General features: G+C 42.0%; 1 protein-coding gene across 1 annotated transcript in view; it reads left to right on the top strand.

Moving 5' to 3' along the window:
• LOC127427858 (leucine-rich repeat and calponin homology domain-containing protein 2-like) overlaps positions 1 to 16,761 on the top strand; it is a 166,802-nt gene that overhangs the window by 97,752 nt on the left and 52,289 nt on the right. Inside the window, exons 11-13 of the mRNA XM_051675718.1 lie at positions 811 to 900; positions 7,692 to 7,760; positions 13,550 to 13,609. Of these exons, the coding sequence (XP_051531678.1) occupies positions 811 to 900; positions 7,692 to 7,760; positions 13,550 to 13,609 (219 nt within the window). The remainder of the gene's footprint in view (positions 1 to 810; positions 901 to 7,691; positions 7,761 to 13,549; positions 13,610 to 16,761) is intronic.

Raw genomic sequence — 16,761 nt, 5'->3', positions numbered from 1 at the left:
ACCCAAAAATGAAAATATTTTCATCATTTACTCACCCTCATGCCATCCCAGATGTGTACGACTTTTAGAATATTTTAAGAAGAATATCTCAGCTCTGTATGTCCACACAATGCAAGTGAATTGTGGCCAGAACTTTGAAGGTCCAAAAGTCCCATAAAGGCAACATAAAACCAATTCATACGAATCCAGTTAAATCCATATCTTCAGAAGCAATATGATAGGTGTGTGTGTGTGAGAAACAGATCAGTATTTAAGTTTTTTTTTTTTTTTACTATAAATTCTTCTCCCTGACCAGTAGGTGGTAATATGCATGAAGAATTCGAATTGCCAAAAAACAAAAGAAGAAGAATGTGGAAGTGAAAGATGAGATTTATAGTAAAAATGACTTAAATATTCATCTGTTTCTCACCCACACCTATCATATCGCTTCTGAAGACATGGATTTAACCACTGGAGTATTATGGATTACTTTTATGCTGCCTTTATATGCTTTTTGGACCTTCAAAGTTCTGGCCACCATTCACTTGCATTGTAAGGACCAAATGAGATGAGATATTCTTCTAAAAATATTTGTTTGTGTTAAGCAGAAAAAAGAAAGTCATGCACATCTGGGATGGTGTGAGGGTGAGTAAATGATCAGTGAATTTTCATTTTTTGGTGAACTATCCATTTAAGCAGCAAGCCTCCCTTGGTAAGACCAGCATTAACCAGAATAAACCAACTTGGACCACCATTCATGATGGTGGTCTTCTTTTTTTTTTTGTCTCTTTTTCTTTTCTTTGTCTCACTCTGTCTCTGTCCTTTTTTCAGGTCAGAGAAAGAGCAGTTAGCTGAAGAGGAGGAAGTGTTGGATCTGAGGAAGATCGCAGTACAGCTGCTACAACAAGAGCAACAGAACAGGTGATATGCATGCAAAATCACTCAAGATTATAGTCCATCACACATGTAGACAATTTACAGTATGTGAATGTACAGATAAAGACACTGCTTCCTTCTACCATCAGACAGCCTAGGGGTGTATATCTTTGGCGAGAAAGGGCTAGTTTACCCAAAAATACAAATTCTGTAATCATACTGGATACTAACCCTCATTTTGGTCTGTAAGAAAAGTGAAAGGTGGCTGAGGCAGTCACTTCCTAACATACGCCTAACATCTCTATTTGTGTTACACGGAAGAAATAAAGTCATAAGGGTTTGGAATGATATTAGGGTGAGTAAACATTATTTTGATTATTTAAGTGGCTTGTTGCCAAATCCTGTGGCAAGATTCTGCATTAAAATGGTTTTAAACTTGTGTCTGTTCTGACCTACCTGGAAAAAAGGTATTAAGGGGTAAAATAACTTATAATCAGAGGCAGCTTTGTGGCTTTTGTTCTGTGTAAATGGTACATCAGAGTGACCTTAAACAACCGTTGTCATTTTAGCTCCCTCTTATTTGGTTTTCTGTGGCTGTACATGTGGAATGATTAGCTTTCGAGCGTGTGATACTTGTGTCCAGCGGTTGTGATTCCGGTGTAAATACATTTATTCCCTTTAAATCTAGAGTTAATGATGCAGAACTAAGTTGTTTGTTTGGTTAAAATAAGGCTTATGCAGCATTTTTGTCTTTGGTGTTTAAACTTATCTGAAAGCTCCAAAACATGTTTCTTTGCACAGTGTATGTGAACATTTTCATGGAATAAACAGTTTACACATGGTCCTTAAAGTGCATAAATTTAGCTTTTTGAAATGTATGTATTGCAGTACCAGGAAAAATGCTTGCTTTGTTGAAAAGTGCTTAAATGAGCTTGAAATTGAAACGGAACTTTGCAGTTAGCATTTCTGAGAAATAAATTAATTTTCTACACTTCTTTGATGATATTCGCGATATCCCCAGTACACAGTGCAAAGACGCCACCCAAGATTGGAAGGGGGGCTGTCTGACCGACACGAAAAGCACACTCCATTTTCATTGAATAATGTCGCCATTAATATTCTTTTCTGTTCTTTATAGTCAGTTGTTCATCAAAAAGTAAATAGAAACCTTAATTCTAATTACACATAGCATGGACGCGATACAGAAACTGTGCGACTCCTCTCTGTGCACTCAACTGAAACACTTAAAGGCTTGGGATGCTCGCTGAACTGGAGCTTTTCCCTAAAAGAGAGTACCATTTTAACATTTATTATATAAACAGGGTTTCACACAAAGTGCTTAAAGTGTTTGAATTTAGCTATTAGAATTTAAGTACAAGAATACCTGGAAAATCGGCATGTTTTGTTAAAAAGTGCTTAAAAGTGGTTGAACTTAAAACCGCACATTACTATACATTTAGCCTGCCTGAGAAATACATTTTCCACATATCTTTAGATTGTATTTGTGATATCCCCTGCTCACAGTACACATACCTGAACCACCCAAGATTGGAAGCAGCTATCTGACTGACATAAAAAGCAACCAATCACAGCTCGATTTGATTTTAACGTGATGTGTGGGGCGGGTAAACAAAAAAGATTTGTGCTTTGTGTTTTTGCCAAATGTCAATGTGGATGCACAGACTTCTAAAGCTCACATATATGACCAGATTTTGCGCTCAGTGACGAAAATGTATGTCATTAGACACTGACTAGTGATTGAGTTGTGTAGTCGTGAAGAACTTTTAACACCAAAATCCTTTCATTACGTGTTTTGTCGCATGAACGCTTACTCTAATTAAATAACTGTACATACCCCTACCTTTCACATATATTACCACTTGCACATGTGCATACGCCATTCTATATCCTATTTATACTCCTATATACTCTTACCTTGTTTTATATTCTGTGTCTCACTGTAATGTTCTGTATGCACTTGCTTGTTTCTCCTATCACCATAACAAAAAAAACCTTGTGTACGTGGGCACACTTGGCAATAAAGCTCATTCTGATTCTGATTCTAAAGGAAATTTACCTCATGGAATGGCTATATGTAATGTCACCATTGCATTATGCTGGGTTCACACATCATCTGTGAGCGGCGCATGAGCGGGGCGGTCGCGTTGGACGTTCACATTGGCCACGTCTTTTCTGCAAGGAACAGCAGCACCTCTGCGCAGAAAATAAAGATATCTATGGGGTCCTACGCCAAATGTATTTCTTTAATATGGTCATAATAAGCTGAGGTTGTTGCTGCTTCAAGGACAACAGCGGGCAGTCACGTGCACTTCATCTTTATCAGCACACTTGGTTGTGATTGGTTAATGTTGTGTCTATACTATACATCTATATACACAGAATGACAAAATGTCTGGCAGTTTATTCATTATTTCCTTTAAGTTATTTTATTTAGTTTACTTGCATGCAGACATATAAATTGTAGTGCACTATAGGTTCGGTTTGAATAATTTTGACTTGCTTTTGTTTCTTTTCTATAATCTCCTGATTATTTTAGTGTTGTACTGCACCCATGAGCCGCGTGGCAAAAATAGACTCAACGCCGAAACAATCCGTTCACTGCCACCTCTGGGACGCTTCTGGAACGCGTCACCTCGCGACTCACGCTTGCAGTGTAAACGGTGTCATCTGTTAATATGGGCACCGAAATGAAAATGCGCCGCTCACGCCTCACTCACAGAGGATGTGGGAACCCAACATTAGTTTGAGGCATGATATGCCATAGTTACATTTACACTGCAATTAATGAGGTCAACTTTGATTTTGGTTCAACATTACCACATACAGGATTCACAAGATTCTCCCTTTTAACTTACATGCCTTAACAGACGAATGTAACATTTAGTATGTAAACATTTAATTTTACCTGCTCCATTTAATGTGTGTCCATCATAGATTAGATCCAAGCACTCATCATTTACACTGAATAATGTCTCTCTTAATATCCATTCTGTTCTTTACAGTCAGTTGTTCATCAAAAAGTAAAATGAAGCATTCATTCTAGTCAGACATAGCGCAGATGCGATAAAGAAACTGTGCAACTCTTCTCTCATTAATGTGCATTCAACCAAAAAGCGCTTCTGTCAGACACTCGCTCTAAAGTGCCAGTTTTCTTAAAGAGACAGTACCATTTTAGCGCTTGTCAAATATTTGCATATAGTAAATATTATTTCAAATAGTGACAGCTCATCATGGATAACATGACCTCATATGTCTTGACATCATGAAATGTCATGACATCATGTTAATTGATAAAATGTAAAAAAGCAAAAATGTGATTATAATAATGATGACAAGCAAATTCGAAATAAATATAGATACTAAGTAAAGAATATATATAAATAATTTATATGCACTGATGAGCCAAAATATTATGACCACTCACAGGTGAAGCGAATAATGTTGATCATCTCCTAACAATGCCACATGTCAAGGTCTGGGTAGATTAGATGGTAAGCGAACAATCATTTCTCATGGTCAACTTGTTGAATGCAGGAGAAATGGGCTGGAGTAAAGACCTGAGTGACTTTGACAAGGACCAAATGGTTAAGGCCAGATGACTGGGTCAGAGCATCTCTGAAACGGCAAGGCTTGTGGGGTGCTCCTGGTCAGCAGTGGTGAGTACCTACTGACAATGGTCCGAGGAGGCACAAGTCACAGAAAATGTTAATGATGGTTATGGGAGGAATGTGTCACAACACAGTCCATCGCATCCTGCAGTGTATGGGGCTGCGTAGCTGTCAGAGTGCCCATGATGACCCCGTCCACCATCGAAAGTGCCTACAATGAGCACGCGAGCATCGGAACTGGACCTTAAAGCACGTGCCACCTACCTAAACATTGTTGCAGACCAGGTACACCCCTTCATAGCAGTGATATTCCCTGATGGCAGTGGCCTCTTTCAGCAGGATAATGTGCCCTGCCACACTGCACACATTGTTTGGGAATGGTTTGAGGAACATGATGAAGAGTTCAAGGTGTTACACTGGCCTCCAAATTCCCCAGATCTCAATCCGATTTAGCATATGTGGGATGTGCTGGACCAACAAGTTCGATCCATGGCGGCTCCACCTCGTAACTTCAGGACTTGAAGGATCTTCTGCTAATGTCTTGGTGCCAGATACCACAGGACAACTTCAGGTGTCTTGTAGAGTCCATGCCTCGGCGGGTCGTTGCTGTTTTGGCGGCACGCAGAGGACTAACAGCATATTAGGCAGGTGGTCATAATCTTTTGGCTCAACTGTGTATATACACACTTTCACATACTATATATAGTAGGTTTCTTTTCTGACCAGTTACCTCCTATATGTTTGTTAATGTTCATGCCATGTTGGAATTACTGTAATTGCAAAGTTTCCGACTTGTAAATATTGTTCTCTTCACTCGTAATACAAGATGGGAAAGCTTTGAGTTCTTACTTCTGTAAAGTCCTTGAAAATTAAAAATTGGTGCTGGAAAGTACTTGAAAATCCTTGATTTTCATTCAATAACGCCTGTATGGACCCTGTAAAAATGTATGTAAACTAAATGTAAATACTTGTAAATTGTACAAATGATTTCAAACAGTGGCAGCTGATATCATTATTTGAGGTGGGAATCTTCACTCTTGCCTCACGATTAGATTACGATTCAAAGGGTAACGATTCGAATATAAAATGATTCTCGATGCATCACGATGCATCTTGTCCTTCAGTTTCTTTCTTTTTTCAGTTTCTTCAATTTATTTTTACTCTCTATTTTTTCCCTTTCAGCTTTTTATTTAACAGCTGTTTTGAAAAATCTGAACGAGTCACATTACATAAACTGGCCTCTTACATTCAGTATGAGCTGTGAACAAAACATGGAACATCCACAAGATTAAATAAATGGTTCTATAGTTTAAAAGAATACCTCAGTTTTTCAGTTTCTTTCTTTAGAACCTTATAAAAAATCTCTTAAAAGCACAAGAAAAAAAATATTGGTTCTCCATCAGAACACACTGAATACTATTTACTTATAATACTTCAACTGATTATATTATATTTTTTTAATTTTTGTTTAAGCATTGTATATCATTTAATAGTATTTAATTATTATTTAAAATTAATCTATGCCATGCTATTCATTTTAATTTTTAACCACAACTGGAAGTTGCTGGTCCAGGATGAGAGAGATATCTGCTTCTATGAGAGAGCAGCTGTCAGCTTCTCCTCTCTTCACCTGCACAGGTGATAGTAAAGCGGTTTAAATAGTGTAGCTGTTGCTTCAGAAATGTATCAAGTGTCTCGTATGCACTGTCCCATCTGTTTGCTCTGCGAGTAGAAGATCGCCCGATGGATTTCAAACCTTTATCATCAGGTGTGCGCACTGTCCTGACAAGCGAGTGACCAGCAATAAAGCAAAAGCCAATGAAATGGAGAGCACGCAAGAGTAGAGAAAGGCATCGGGGGAAAAAAAAATTATTAAATGAAAACATCACCAGCATCTCCCGAACCGTTGCCTCGTCATTATTTTCTTCTGTGTTTCCCCTGTTGTGTGCAAATCAGTGCAATAATGGGTGCGAGCTCATCTTTCATGTTGTTTGTTGGCTTCTTATCACGAATAAACTCTCCCGTTGCTATATGTGTGGGTTTGTAAAATAATTTCGGGATCGTAGTTTCATTCGGGCACAAATGGTCATGTGTTTGATACAGCTGGTCTGCAAACAGTCATGTTTGTGCACTTGACTTTAGTGTATGCACTTAACTCACGTCTTTGTTTCTACATCTGTCTTTGGTGCACACCACTGCTCTGCCTTAATTTAAACTGAACTCAGAATCGATTCGGATTCTTTTGAGAATCGATTCAGAATCGTTTGAGTATGAATCGCAATGCATCGCTGAATTGATTCCCCCACCCCTAATCTTTATTATATATACAATTTCATGACATCATATTAATTGATAGAACGTGGAATTTAAATACTTAAAAAAGCTTAAATGTGATTATAATAATGATGTCAAGCAAATTATAAAATAGAATAAAATATACAATTTCACATTCTGTAAATATATAGCATTTTAATTTTACTGGCTGGTTACGTCTTTTACACATTTGTTAATGATCCGTTTATGCAATGTTGGAATTACTGTGATTACAAGTTTCTGAATAAATACCGTTCATGTCACTCGTAATGCAAGTTGGACACTTATAATTAAATGAAAGCTCTGAGTTTACTTGCATGAAGTTCTTGAAAGTGAAAAATTGTCCTGGTTTTCATTTAGTGATGCCAGTATGAACCCTATAAAAAAAGGCACTGCAGATGCACCCTACATGTGGTTTCTGCAGTGTTGCACATCACATCGCATGCCAGTTATCTGTATCGCTAATGTTTTGTCCTGCTTGTTTGATCCAGAATTGTTTGAGAAAGAATCACAATGCACTTGTGAATCGAGGCCCAACGCCTATCTTCAAGCTCTATAATATACATATATACTTTTAATACAAGCTTCTCCTCTCCTCTGCACTCCTCTTTTTTCTTTTTCTTTATCATGGGTCTCATCCCAACTGCAAAAATGACTCTACTCTCTTCCTCCTCTCCATTTATTATATTAGATTTGTCTGTGAGAGATTCACAGATGAAAGCCAGTCTGTTCACCATTGCTTCTGTGGCAGAGAGTGGACTGCAAGTCTATTCTCTGTTCACTAACAGTTAAATCACCATATTCCTCCCTCTCTTTTGCTTGCATCTCCTTCTTCATCACCTCCTGCTTCGCCACCTATTCCTGGGATCTGATTGGTGCACACGTGACTCTCAGGAGGCGGTCCCTAATTTGCAGGGCAGAGAGTCTAATACATCGTAGAAGAGCAGCGGGGAGAGCTCACAGGTAGAAGGAGATGTGTGTGTGTATATGTGTATATATATTTTTTTTTAGATGGTGGATATGTATCTTCAAGTAGAAGGTCTTTAAATGTCCAGTCCATCTGGTCATGTGTTTATATTTGCGTTTTGGATGGTAGTAAGAATGCATGTTTTTATGATGTCTTTTTACTTAGATTTGGATTCTTTTTTAAATTGCATTTTGCTGTGTTGCCTTGTCATTTTAAATCTATGTTTAAAGCTTCTGAAATACTGATAGTAGCATGGCATGACGTTGCATACAGACACCACATAAACACGGTCCACAAGCATGCCACAGTTTTCCACAATAATTTTGGCCAAGACTATTGATGTGTAGATGTGGAAACAGTCTCCTACATTTCTTGGTCCAGAAAAAGAAACCGACTTAATAAACGTACTTGGAAGATTTTTTTAAATCCTATTTCAGAAATGGCTTTGTCAGCTGAAAGCTCAAAAGTGTAACTGATCACTCAAATCAAGACTGCAGTATTCCAAAACTCAGGCTGTTTTCTTTAATGTAACTTTAGCAGGGAGCAAAGACACACGTAGTGGGAAAATCATGTAAACTACCAGTAAAATGTCATTTTGTGACCTAAAAAAATAAATAAAATAATGCAATGTGTTGAAAGTTGCAAGCTGTCAGCATGGAAAGGGAGGATGGAAAACGTCTTGGTTACTGTCGTAACCTCCTTTCCCTGATGGAGGGAACGAGACGTTGTGTCGATGTAGTGACACTAGGGGTCGCTCTTGGGAGCCCCAAGCACCTCTGATCTTTGAGAAAAGGCCAATGAGTGGAATTTGCACGCCACTCCCCCGGACATACGGGTATAAAAGGAGCTGGCTCGCAACCACTCATTCAGGTTTTGTGCTGAGGAGCCGAGACTGGGTCCTGGACATTCCAGCGGGTAGTACAGCAATGTGGCAAGAGGGACACAACGTCTCGTTCCCTCCATCAGGGAATGGAGGTTACGACAGTAACCAAGATGTTCGCCTTCTGTCACTCACTCGACGTTGTGTCGATGTAGTGACACTAGGGGTCCCTATGCCAAAACGCCACAACAGCTGAACAGTGTTACGTGAACTGCCAATGCAGGTGCAAGCAAGATGCTGCATGCGTAATAGCAGGTGCATCAGTCTGCACGTAGCCTCCCCCAATGCCCCAGAAGACGTTATGTAGTTCCCTACACCCATGAGGGGGGGAAGCAATGTAACTAGCATGGGAGCAGGCCGCGCCAGCTGCGGCCTTTTCGCTCTGTTTTCTCTCCACAGAGTATTAGATTAGGCTGGGGCCATCTAATGTTATTTGTTGCGCCGGGGAAGGTGTTCTTTTCCTTTCCTATTCTTTCAGGGGGAAAAGACCCCGCAGAGACCACATCCTGCCCGACGGGGAGGTAACATGTGGCAATACGTCACGTGGAAGAGGCACGGTGGTAGGTCCTGCCTCGAAGGGGAGGAGCTCTACAAACACAGCGACCGGGGGCAGAGAGAGCTCTGCCCAAGGGAGACGCGGGTCTGCCGATAGGGAGACCATACCGCGGAATATACATCACAGGGTGTTACTGGAGTAACCGGCACCTGTGGAGCACCTATCCCAGTACAGGGCATATTAGCGCACGTACTGGGTCCGGCTCCAAATTCCTCCGCTGAATTTGCGAGCCACAGGGCTAGGGAGGAAGGACATCCAGGGTTCACGGGTTCGTAAACTCGCATGGGAGTAGAGCACACGTCTTCGCTTCATGGAGGGGAAAGGTGCTATATGCAAGCGATACACCCGGCCAGCTGTTCCGTATTCCCAAACTTACCTGTTCGTACCTGACAAAACACGGGACGAAACCACCTCAACCCGGAGATTGTAAAATCTCGCAAAGGTATTGGGTGTTGCCCAGCCCGCTGCTCTGCAGATGTCTGCTAGAGAGGTGCCATTGGCCAGTGCCTATGAGGATGTCACACTCCTTGTAGAGTGTGCTCGTATTCCCAAAGGGATGGGCACGGCCTGGGCCTGGTATGCCAGAGCTATGGCATCCACGATCCAATGGGCAAGCCTCTGTTTGGAGACAGTGTTCCCTTTCCGCTGTCCGCCGAAGCAGACAAAGAGCTGCTCAGAGCGTCTAAAGCTCTGCGTGCGATCCAAGTAGATGCGCAAAGCATGCACCAGACAAAGCAACGACAGGGCTGGGTCTGCCTCCTCCCAGGGCAGCGCTTGCAGGCTCACCACCTGATCCCTGAAGGGGGTCGTGGGAACCTTGGGCACATAGCCCGGTCGGGGTCTCAGGATCACGTGAGAGTCTACCGGACCGAACACCAGGCAAGTATCACTGACAGAGAACGCCTGCAGGTCCCCAACCCTCTTGATGGAGGTGAGCGCAGTCAGGAGGACCGTCTTCAAGGAGAGGGCTTTCAGCTCGACTGACTCTAGAGGCTCAAACGGGGCTCTCCGAAGGCCCAGGAGGACCACGGAGAGATCCCATGAGGAGAAGAGGTGTGGCCTAGGAGGATTCAGCCTCCAGGCACCTCTGAGGAACCTGATGATCAGGTTGTGCTTCCCTAGGGACTTAACTTCCACTGCGTTGTGGTGTGCTGCTATGGGGCCACATACACCTTCAAGGTGGAGGGGGACAGCCGCCCCTCCAGCCTCTCCTGCAGGAAGGAAAGCACTGACCCGACTGCACATCTCTGGGGGTCTTTGCCTCGGGAAGAACACCAACTCACGAACAAACGCCACTTCAGGGCATAAAGCTGCCTCATAGAGGGACACCCGGCATGAGTGATCGTGTCTACCACTGCCGGTGGCAGGCCACTTAGGTCTTCCACGTCCCATCCAAGGGCCAGACGTGGAGGTTCCAGAGGTCTGGGTGCGGGTGCCAGATGGTGCCAGGGGAATGGAATTTGCCAGGGAGGTGCTGTCGCGAGGAGCATGAGGTCCAAGAACTAAGTCTGGGTGGGCCAGTATGGGGCCACGAGGATGACTTGTTCCTCGTCCTCCCTGACCTTGCACAGGGTCTGTGCAAGTAGGCTCACTGGGAGGAACGCATATTTGCGCAGCCCCCAGGGCAAGCTGTGTGCCAGCGTCTGTCACAGGGGGGGCTTCTGTCAGGGAATACCAGAGGATTCCCGGGAAGCAAACAGGTCCACCTGTGCTTTGCGGAATCGACTCCAAATCAGCTGGACCACCTGGGGGTGGAGTCTCCGCTCTCCGCTGAGCGTCACCTGCCATGACAGCGTGTCCGCTGTGGCGTTGAGGCTGCCCGGGATGTGAGTGGCCCGCAGCAATCTCAGTCATTGCTGACTCCAGAGGAGGAGATGGCGGGCGAGTCGCAACATGCGACGAGAACGTAAGCCACCTTGGCGATTTATATAAGCTACTGTCGCTGTGTTGTCCGTCCGGACCAACACGTGCTTGCCCTGGATCAATGGCAATAGCCTGCGCAGGGCGAGTAGTACAGCCAGCAACTCGAGGCAGTTGATGTGCCAACACAGCTGCGGTCCTGTCCAGGAGCCAGCGGCTGCGTGACCATTGCACATGGCACCCCAGCCTAACTTGGAGGTGTCTGTCGTGACCACTACGCGCCTGGACACTGTGAGGTGAGCTGGTCTCATCTCGGAACTCGATGGGTGCAAATGAGCATGCTGGGGAACGGGAGGTCCCCGGGGATTTACCCGGCGAGACTACGCCCATTGGAATCCCCAAATCACCTCCAGCGCCAGCTGGGCCGGCCTCGTACCCATACGTAGCGCGGGGGGGTGGCTGGAGTGGCTTTCCCCCAGAAGAAGGAAAGCGCGACCGCAACGTTGCCATGGTCATGTTCTCGCAATGAGAACATGAACCATCCACGAACGCTGCCTCAGTGTGATCACGGCCCAGACACGTGAGGCAGCGCCCGTGGCCGTCAGAGGCGGAGAGATAACGACCGCATCCAGGAATCACACAAAGATGGAAAGGCATCTTTAAAAAGATGCGTCTTTAAAAAGATATTCACGTCAATGTGTTGCTCTAATAGAGAAAATATACTCTTTGCAGAAATATATACCATTTTTAGTGCTGTCGAAGCGCCCAGGGGCATATCCTGCACTGATCGTGCAGAAGGAGAGAAAGCTGCTGGAATGCTCAGTATATCCAACAGCATACACTTCTTCGAGGTGAATGGACTGGCAGTGGAATTCAGCTCGCTGACACACAACCGCTCGGCTCCGAAGAAAAAATCTGAATGAGTGGTTGCGAGCCAGCTCCTTTTATACCCGTATGTCCGGGGGAGTGGCATGCAAATTCCACTCGGCAATTCTCATTGGCCTTTTCTCAAAGATCAGAGGTGTTTGGGGCTTCCAAGAGCGACCCCTAGTGTCACTACATCGACACAACTTCGAGTGAGTGACAGAAGGGGAACTAGAAATTCTTCTCATCATAGTATCTTACTGTGATGATAAACTCGTGAGGTGCCTGATATTTAAAATTTGTTTTTGATGATCCGATCACAAGTGGTCAGCGCTAAATACAGGTGAAAACAGGTCCGAAATGTTTTGTAATCGGATCACTGAAACCAAATACGGAGGTAGTCAAAAACGCATGTGACCATATAGCATTTGAGGTGTGAAATGCTAATCAGTCCTGAATGTATCCCAGACAGCATTGAAGCACCACCCCTCACCTGTCAATTAACTGCTACACCAAAACAAGAGTTTAAACCTTGCCGGTTATGTGTGGCTTTAAAAGGAAATAACCGTCCGATCGAAAAATTTGAAAAAGCGAATACATTTACATGCTTGAGAACTCCACAGATCATCTTAAGTGTGGTATCAGCATGCAGGGACATAGATGACAAGCACACACATCTGAAGCTCGGTTAATACAGGTACTTTACTAAAATAATGGAGAATTCTGCTCAGTGTTGTGTTTGTGCTTAGATCAATTTTCCGCTGCATGTGGGAGAAACAGTGTGTCATTTTTTTCTGTGCTTTCATTGTATTTTATGACTTTTTTGCGGTTTATTAACACACTGACATAGTGATTGATATATGTCGACATGAAATCAGAGACCTTCAAATCTGAACACATATGGTCACAGAGACGCATTTGAGATGCATGTTAAAACCAGGTGGAAATGGTGATGCTTCTTGGCTTATCACATGCGGTCGGATCATCGAAAACACATCTACTAGGTAGGAAAAGGGCCTGAGACAGCATGAGCATTGGAGGCAGCACTGTGTTTTACACATACTGTATATACCGGTGTCTGAAAACACTCACTCATTTACTATTCACTGTATAGCAATGCCTCATAAAACAGAAAAAATCCCATAGACTTGCATTGAAAGAGGGACCTGAAAAATATAAAGGACAGAAAATCATTGAGACTTGTGTGTGGTCTCTTTGACTTGGGGCAGGAAGCAATCATCCAAAACACTCTTGCAGCCACGTAGCATAGGATTGCTAAGGACATCCTGTATTTTGGCTGAATAGGATGCCTTTCTCACAGGAGTGCCATCTTTTACCGGGAACACAAGAGGAGAGGAACAGCTTGTGAGTTTATATTTGGATGAGAGCATTTCAAAGAACATTAAACTGGTGCAAAAACAAGAACCAAAGTGCCTTTATTAAGGGGAGGGATTTTTACCAGAAGTTTTAATCTCAAGCATCTGTCTTTTTTACTCAATAAAACTTAAAATTAAAAGACAGAAAGTCCTTCAGTATGTCTCATACTGAGTCAGATGCAATGACAGCAGGATGTGATGAATGTGTGAAGTGCTATTAAAGACAGTATGGTTGTTCTAATCTTACAGATTTCTCAGCCACTCAGGAAGCAGCAGCAAACAGAGATCCCCATCTCAGACTGGTAGAAGGTATTATGACGGACACACACACACACACACACACACACACACACACACACACACGTTGGTGCAGCTATCATTATGAGGACTCTCCATAGACATAATGATTTTTATACTGTATGAACTATAGATTCTATCCCCTAACCCTACCCCTAAACCTAACCCTCACAAAAAACTTTCTGCATTTTTACATTAAAAAAAAAAACATCATTTAGTATGTTTTTTAAGTGATTTGAATTATGGGGACACTAGAAATGTCCTCAAACCACATTTATACCATAATACCCTTGTAATAACCAGTTTGTAACCTAAAAAATTGTCCTTGTAAACCACCCAAACCCACACACACATGTATACAAACACCTCCCCCAACCACACACACACATACAAATCTATTATAATAGATCTACTTTATAATAACTTTCTTTAATTAAATTAAAGAGATAGATCAACCCAAAACTTAGCCTCATATTGTTCCAAACCAGTATGACTTTCTTCCATTGAACACAAAGGAGGATGTTAGGGACTGACAGCCTCAGTCAGCATTCCCTTTCTTTGTATGGAAAATAACCTTTATTCTTTTTCTTCTTTGTATGGAAAAAAGGTACAAATGTGAATGTGACTGAGGCTTTTAGTTCCTAACATTCTGCTTAATATTTACTTTGTGTACCACTGAAGAAAGAACGTCTTAGAAGTTGATGGAACAACATGAGAGTGAGTAAACGCTGACAGAATTTTCATTTTGATATGAACTGTCACTTTAACAAACATTATTACATTATGTGTTGCTTAACAGTTTGATGATTAATGAATAATTAGAAATCTTATGAAACTTAAAAATTTTTTTTATTGTTCATTAGCAACTGACCTGCTAGTGACCAGTAAACGTTATTATAAAGCGCTATAAGTGACCTTCATACAGTACATGCAGATTTATAAAGATTTTTACAATGAGCATGTCTGGGGTGAAAAACCCACAGGACTTTTCAGATCTGTTGTTTGTGAAAACACCCTTATTTGATTTTTAAAGAAAAAAAGACTTGGAGGAGTTGAAAGGGTGGAGAAAGGTATAGATATCTTGACAGTTAAACAGGTAGCAACATGTATGTATACACCCAGACCTATGCTATTACATATTTTTAATCAGCATAAAAACAACACCTTCATATCCTTTTCTGTGATTTCTTGATAACAATAGCCTCCGATATGATTCTCGGAATATCTGCGGTAAACTGTCGGATTGTATTTTTTGTATTTGGAATGCCCATTTCCCAATGCATTCTAGGTCCTCGTGGTGGCGTAGTGACTCAATCTGGGTGGCGGAGGATGAATCTCAGTTGCCTCCACGTCGGAGACCGTCAATCCGTGTATCTTATCACGTGGCTTATTGAGTGCATTACCACGGAGACATGGCACGTGTGGAGGCTTCACGCTTTTCTCCATGGCATCCACGCACAATTCAAGCGCGAACCAAGAGTGAACCACATTATAGTGACCATGTGGAGGTTAACCCAACGTGACCCTACCCACCCTAGCAACCAGGCCAGTTGGTTCTTAGGAAGCCTAACTGGAGTCACTCAGCACACCCTGGAGTCGAACTTGTGACTCCAGGTGTGGTAGTCAGCATCTTTACTTGCTGAGCTACCCAGGCCTCTTTACTTGTTGAGCTACCCAGGCCCCCTGAAAATCTTAATATTGGCAGGAATGCAAACTGCTCGCCTTTCAGCTAAAGTCACCTTTTCTTAAGCTAATTTGCCCAAATTATTCGGTAGAATTTTCTACTTTTTCCTTCACATGAAAAGGTTACTTTAAGCTTAAACATTTCAAAAAGCTATAAATACAACAAAAAGCTTTAAATACAACAGCCAAAACACCTGAAAATATACTTCTGGAACACCTGCTATGATTTTCTCACCTTTTTCACCTCTCTTGAGTTTGCATCCCTGGGGTGGTTTCAGCTCCTCTTGACACCACATAAGCATTGTATCTGGATGTTAGACCAGAAACTGAGCTCTGCATAGTATCTGGGAAATACTTTGTTTACTTTTTTACCATCACATCTCATTATGATTGTGGTTTAAACATGCATTTTGAATATGCCTTAAAGTATTTAGACTGAGGATTATGTATTATCATGGACTCTAGGGCCGTTTCTGAGCAAATGTGGGTCCTAAGTGAATTTCTACTTGAATCGGGGCTAGGGTTAGGGTGTATAACTGCCAGTGGGGGACCAGGACACTGCACCGGCACTTATATAAGCACATATGGGCTGCCCTGTGAACACGCACAATAATTAACAGGCAGAAAGTCTTCTGATTGGCTAGACAAAGGATCTGACCATGGCCCACTGACATCTGTTTCTTTGCTGTTTACTCAGCTTAAGGACACGTGTGATATTTTTATGGCACCTATTTCAGTGATATCTGACAGGTGATAGGGATGTTTTATAAAAATAAAAAAAAATCACTTACAGCACCTTTAATGTGGCAAGTTGCTTTGTTGCTTGGCAACTGTAAACAGCCTACAGCTGGGAACTATTTCTTGGTTGAAGAATTGTTTACTCCGATAATCATTAATTAAAGCAATAAGCCAAGAGAGGTTCAAATCAAATCAAATCAAATCACTTTATTGTCACACAGCCATATACACAAGTGCAATAGTGTGTGAAATTCTTGGGTGCAGTTCCGAGCAACATAGCAGTCATGACAGTGATGAGACATATACCAATTTACAATAAACATCAGATTTACACAACACAATTTACATATCTAATATACACATAATTACACACAACACAATATACAAATAATAATATACAATGTACAGTATACAATACACACAATATAGAATACACATTATACAATAAAAATAGTATATATAGTATATATAAATATACAGTAGGTTGTATTGTACTGTATTGACATTCAGGCTGTCGGTTGATAGTCAGTTGCCAGGGTGTTGTTAATTATGACAGTCCAGCGTGAGATGATAAGATTAATAAAGTGCATTGCTGATGTATATTGATCATGAGAGAGCAAGAGTTCAAAAGTGCGTTACATTGATTTTACCATGGGTAAGGGATGTTTTTAAGGCATGACACAAAGCAGCAGCAAAAGTAATATGATAAAAGACATCAATCTTTAATTAATTATTATTATTCA

Source organism: Myxocyprinus asiaticus, chromosome 3 (genome assembly GCF_019703515.2).
Source record: "Myxocyprinus asiaticus isolate MX2 ecotype Aquarium Trade chromosome 3, UBuf_Myxa_2, whole genome shotgun sequence".
Taxonomy (NCBI): domain Eukaryota; kingdom Metazoa; phylum Chordata; class Actinopteri; order Cypriniformes; family Catostomidae; genus Myxocyprinus; species Myxocyprinus asiaticus.
This window is presented reverse-complemented; position numbering and strand designations above follow the sequence as displayed.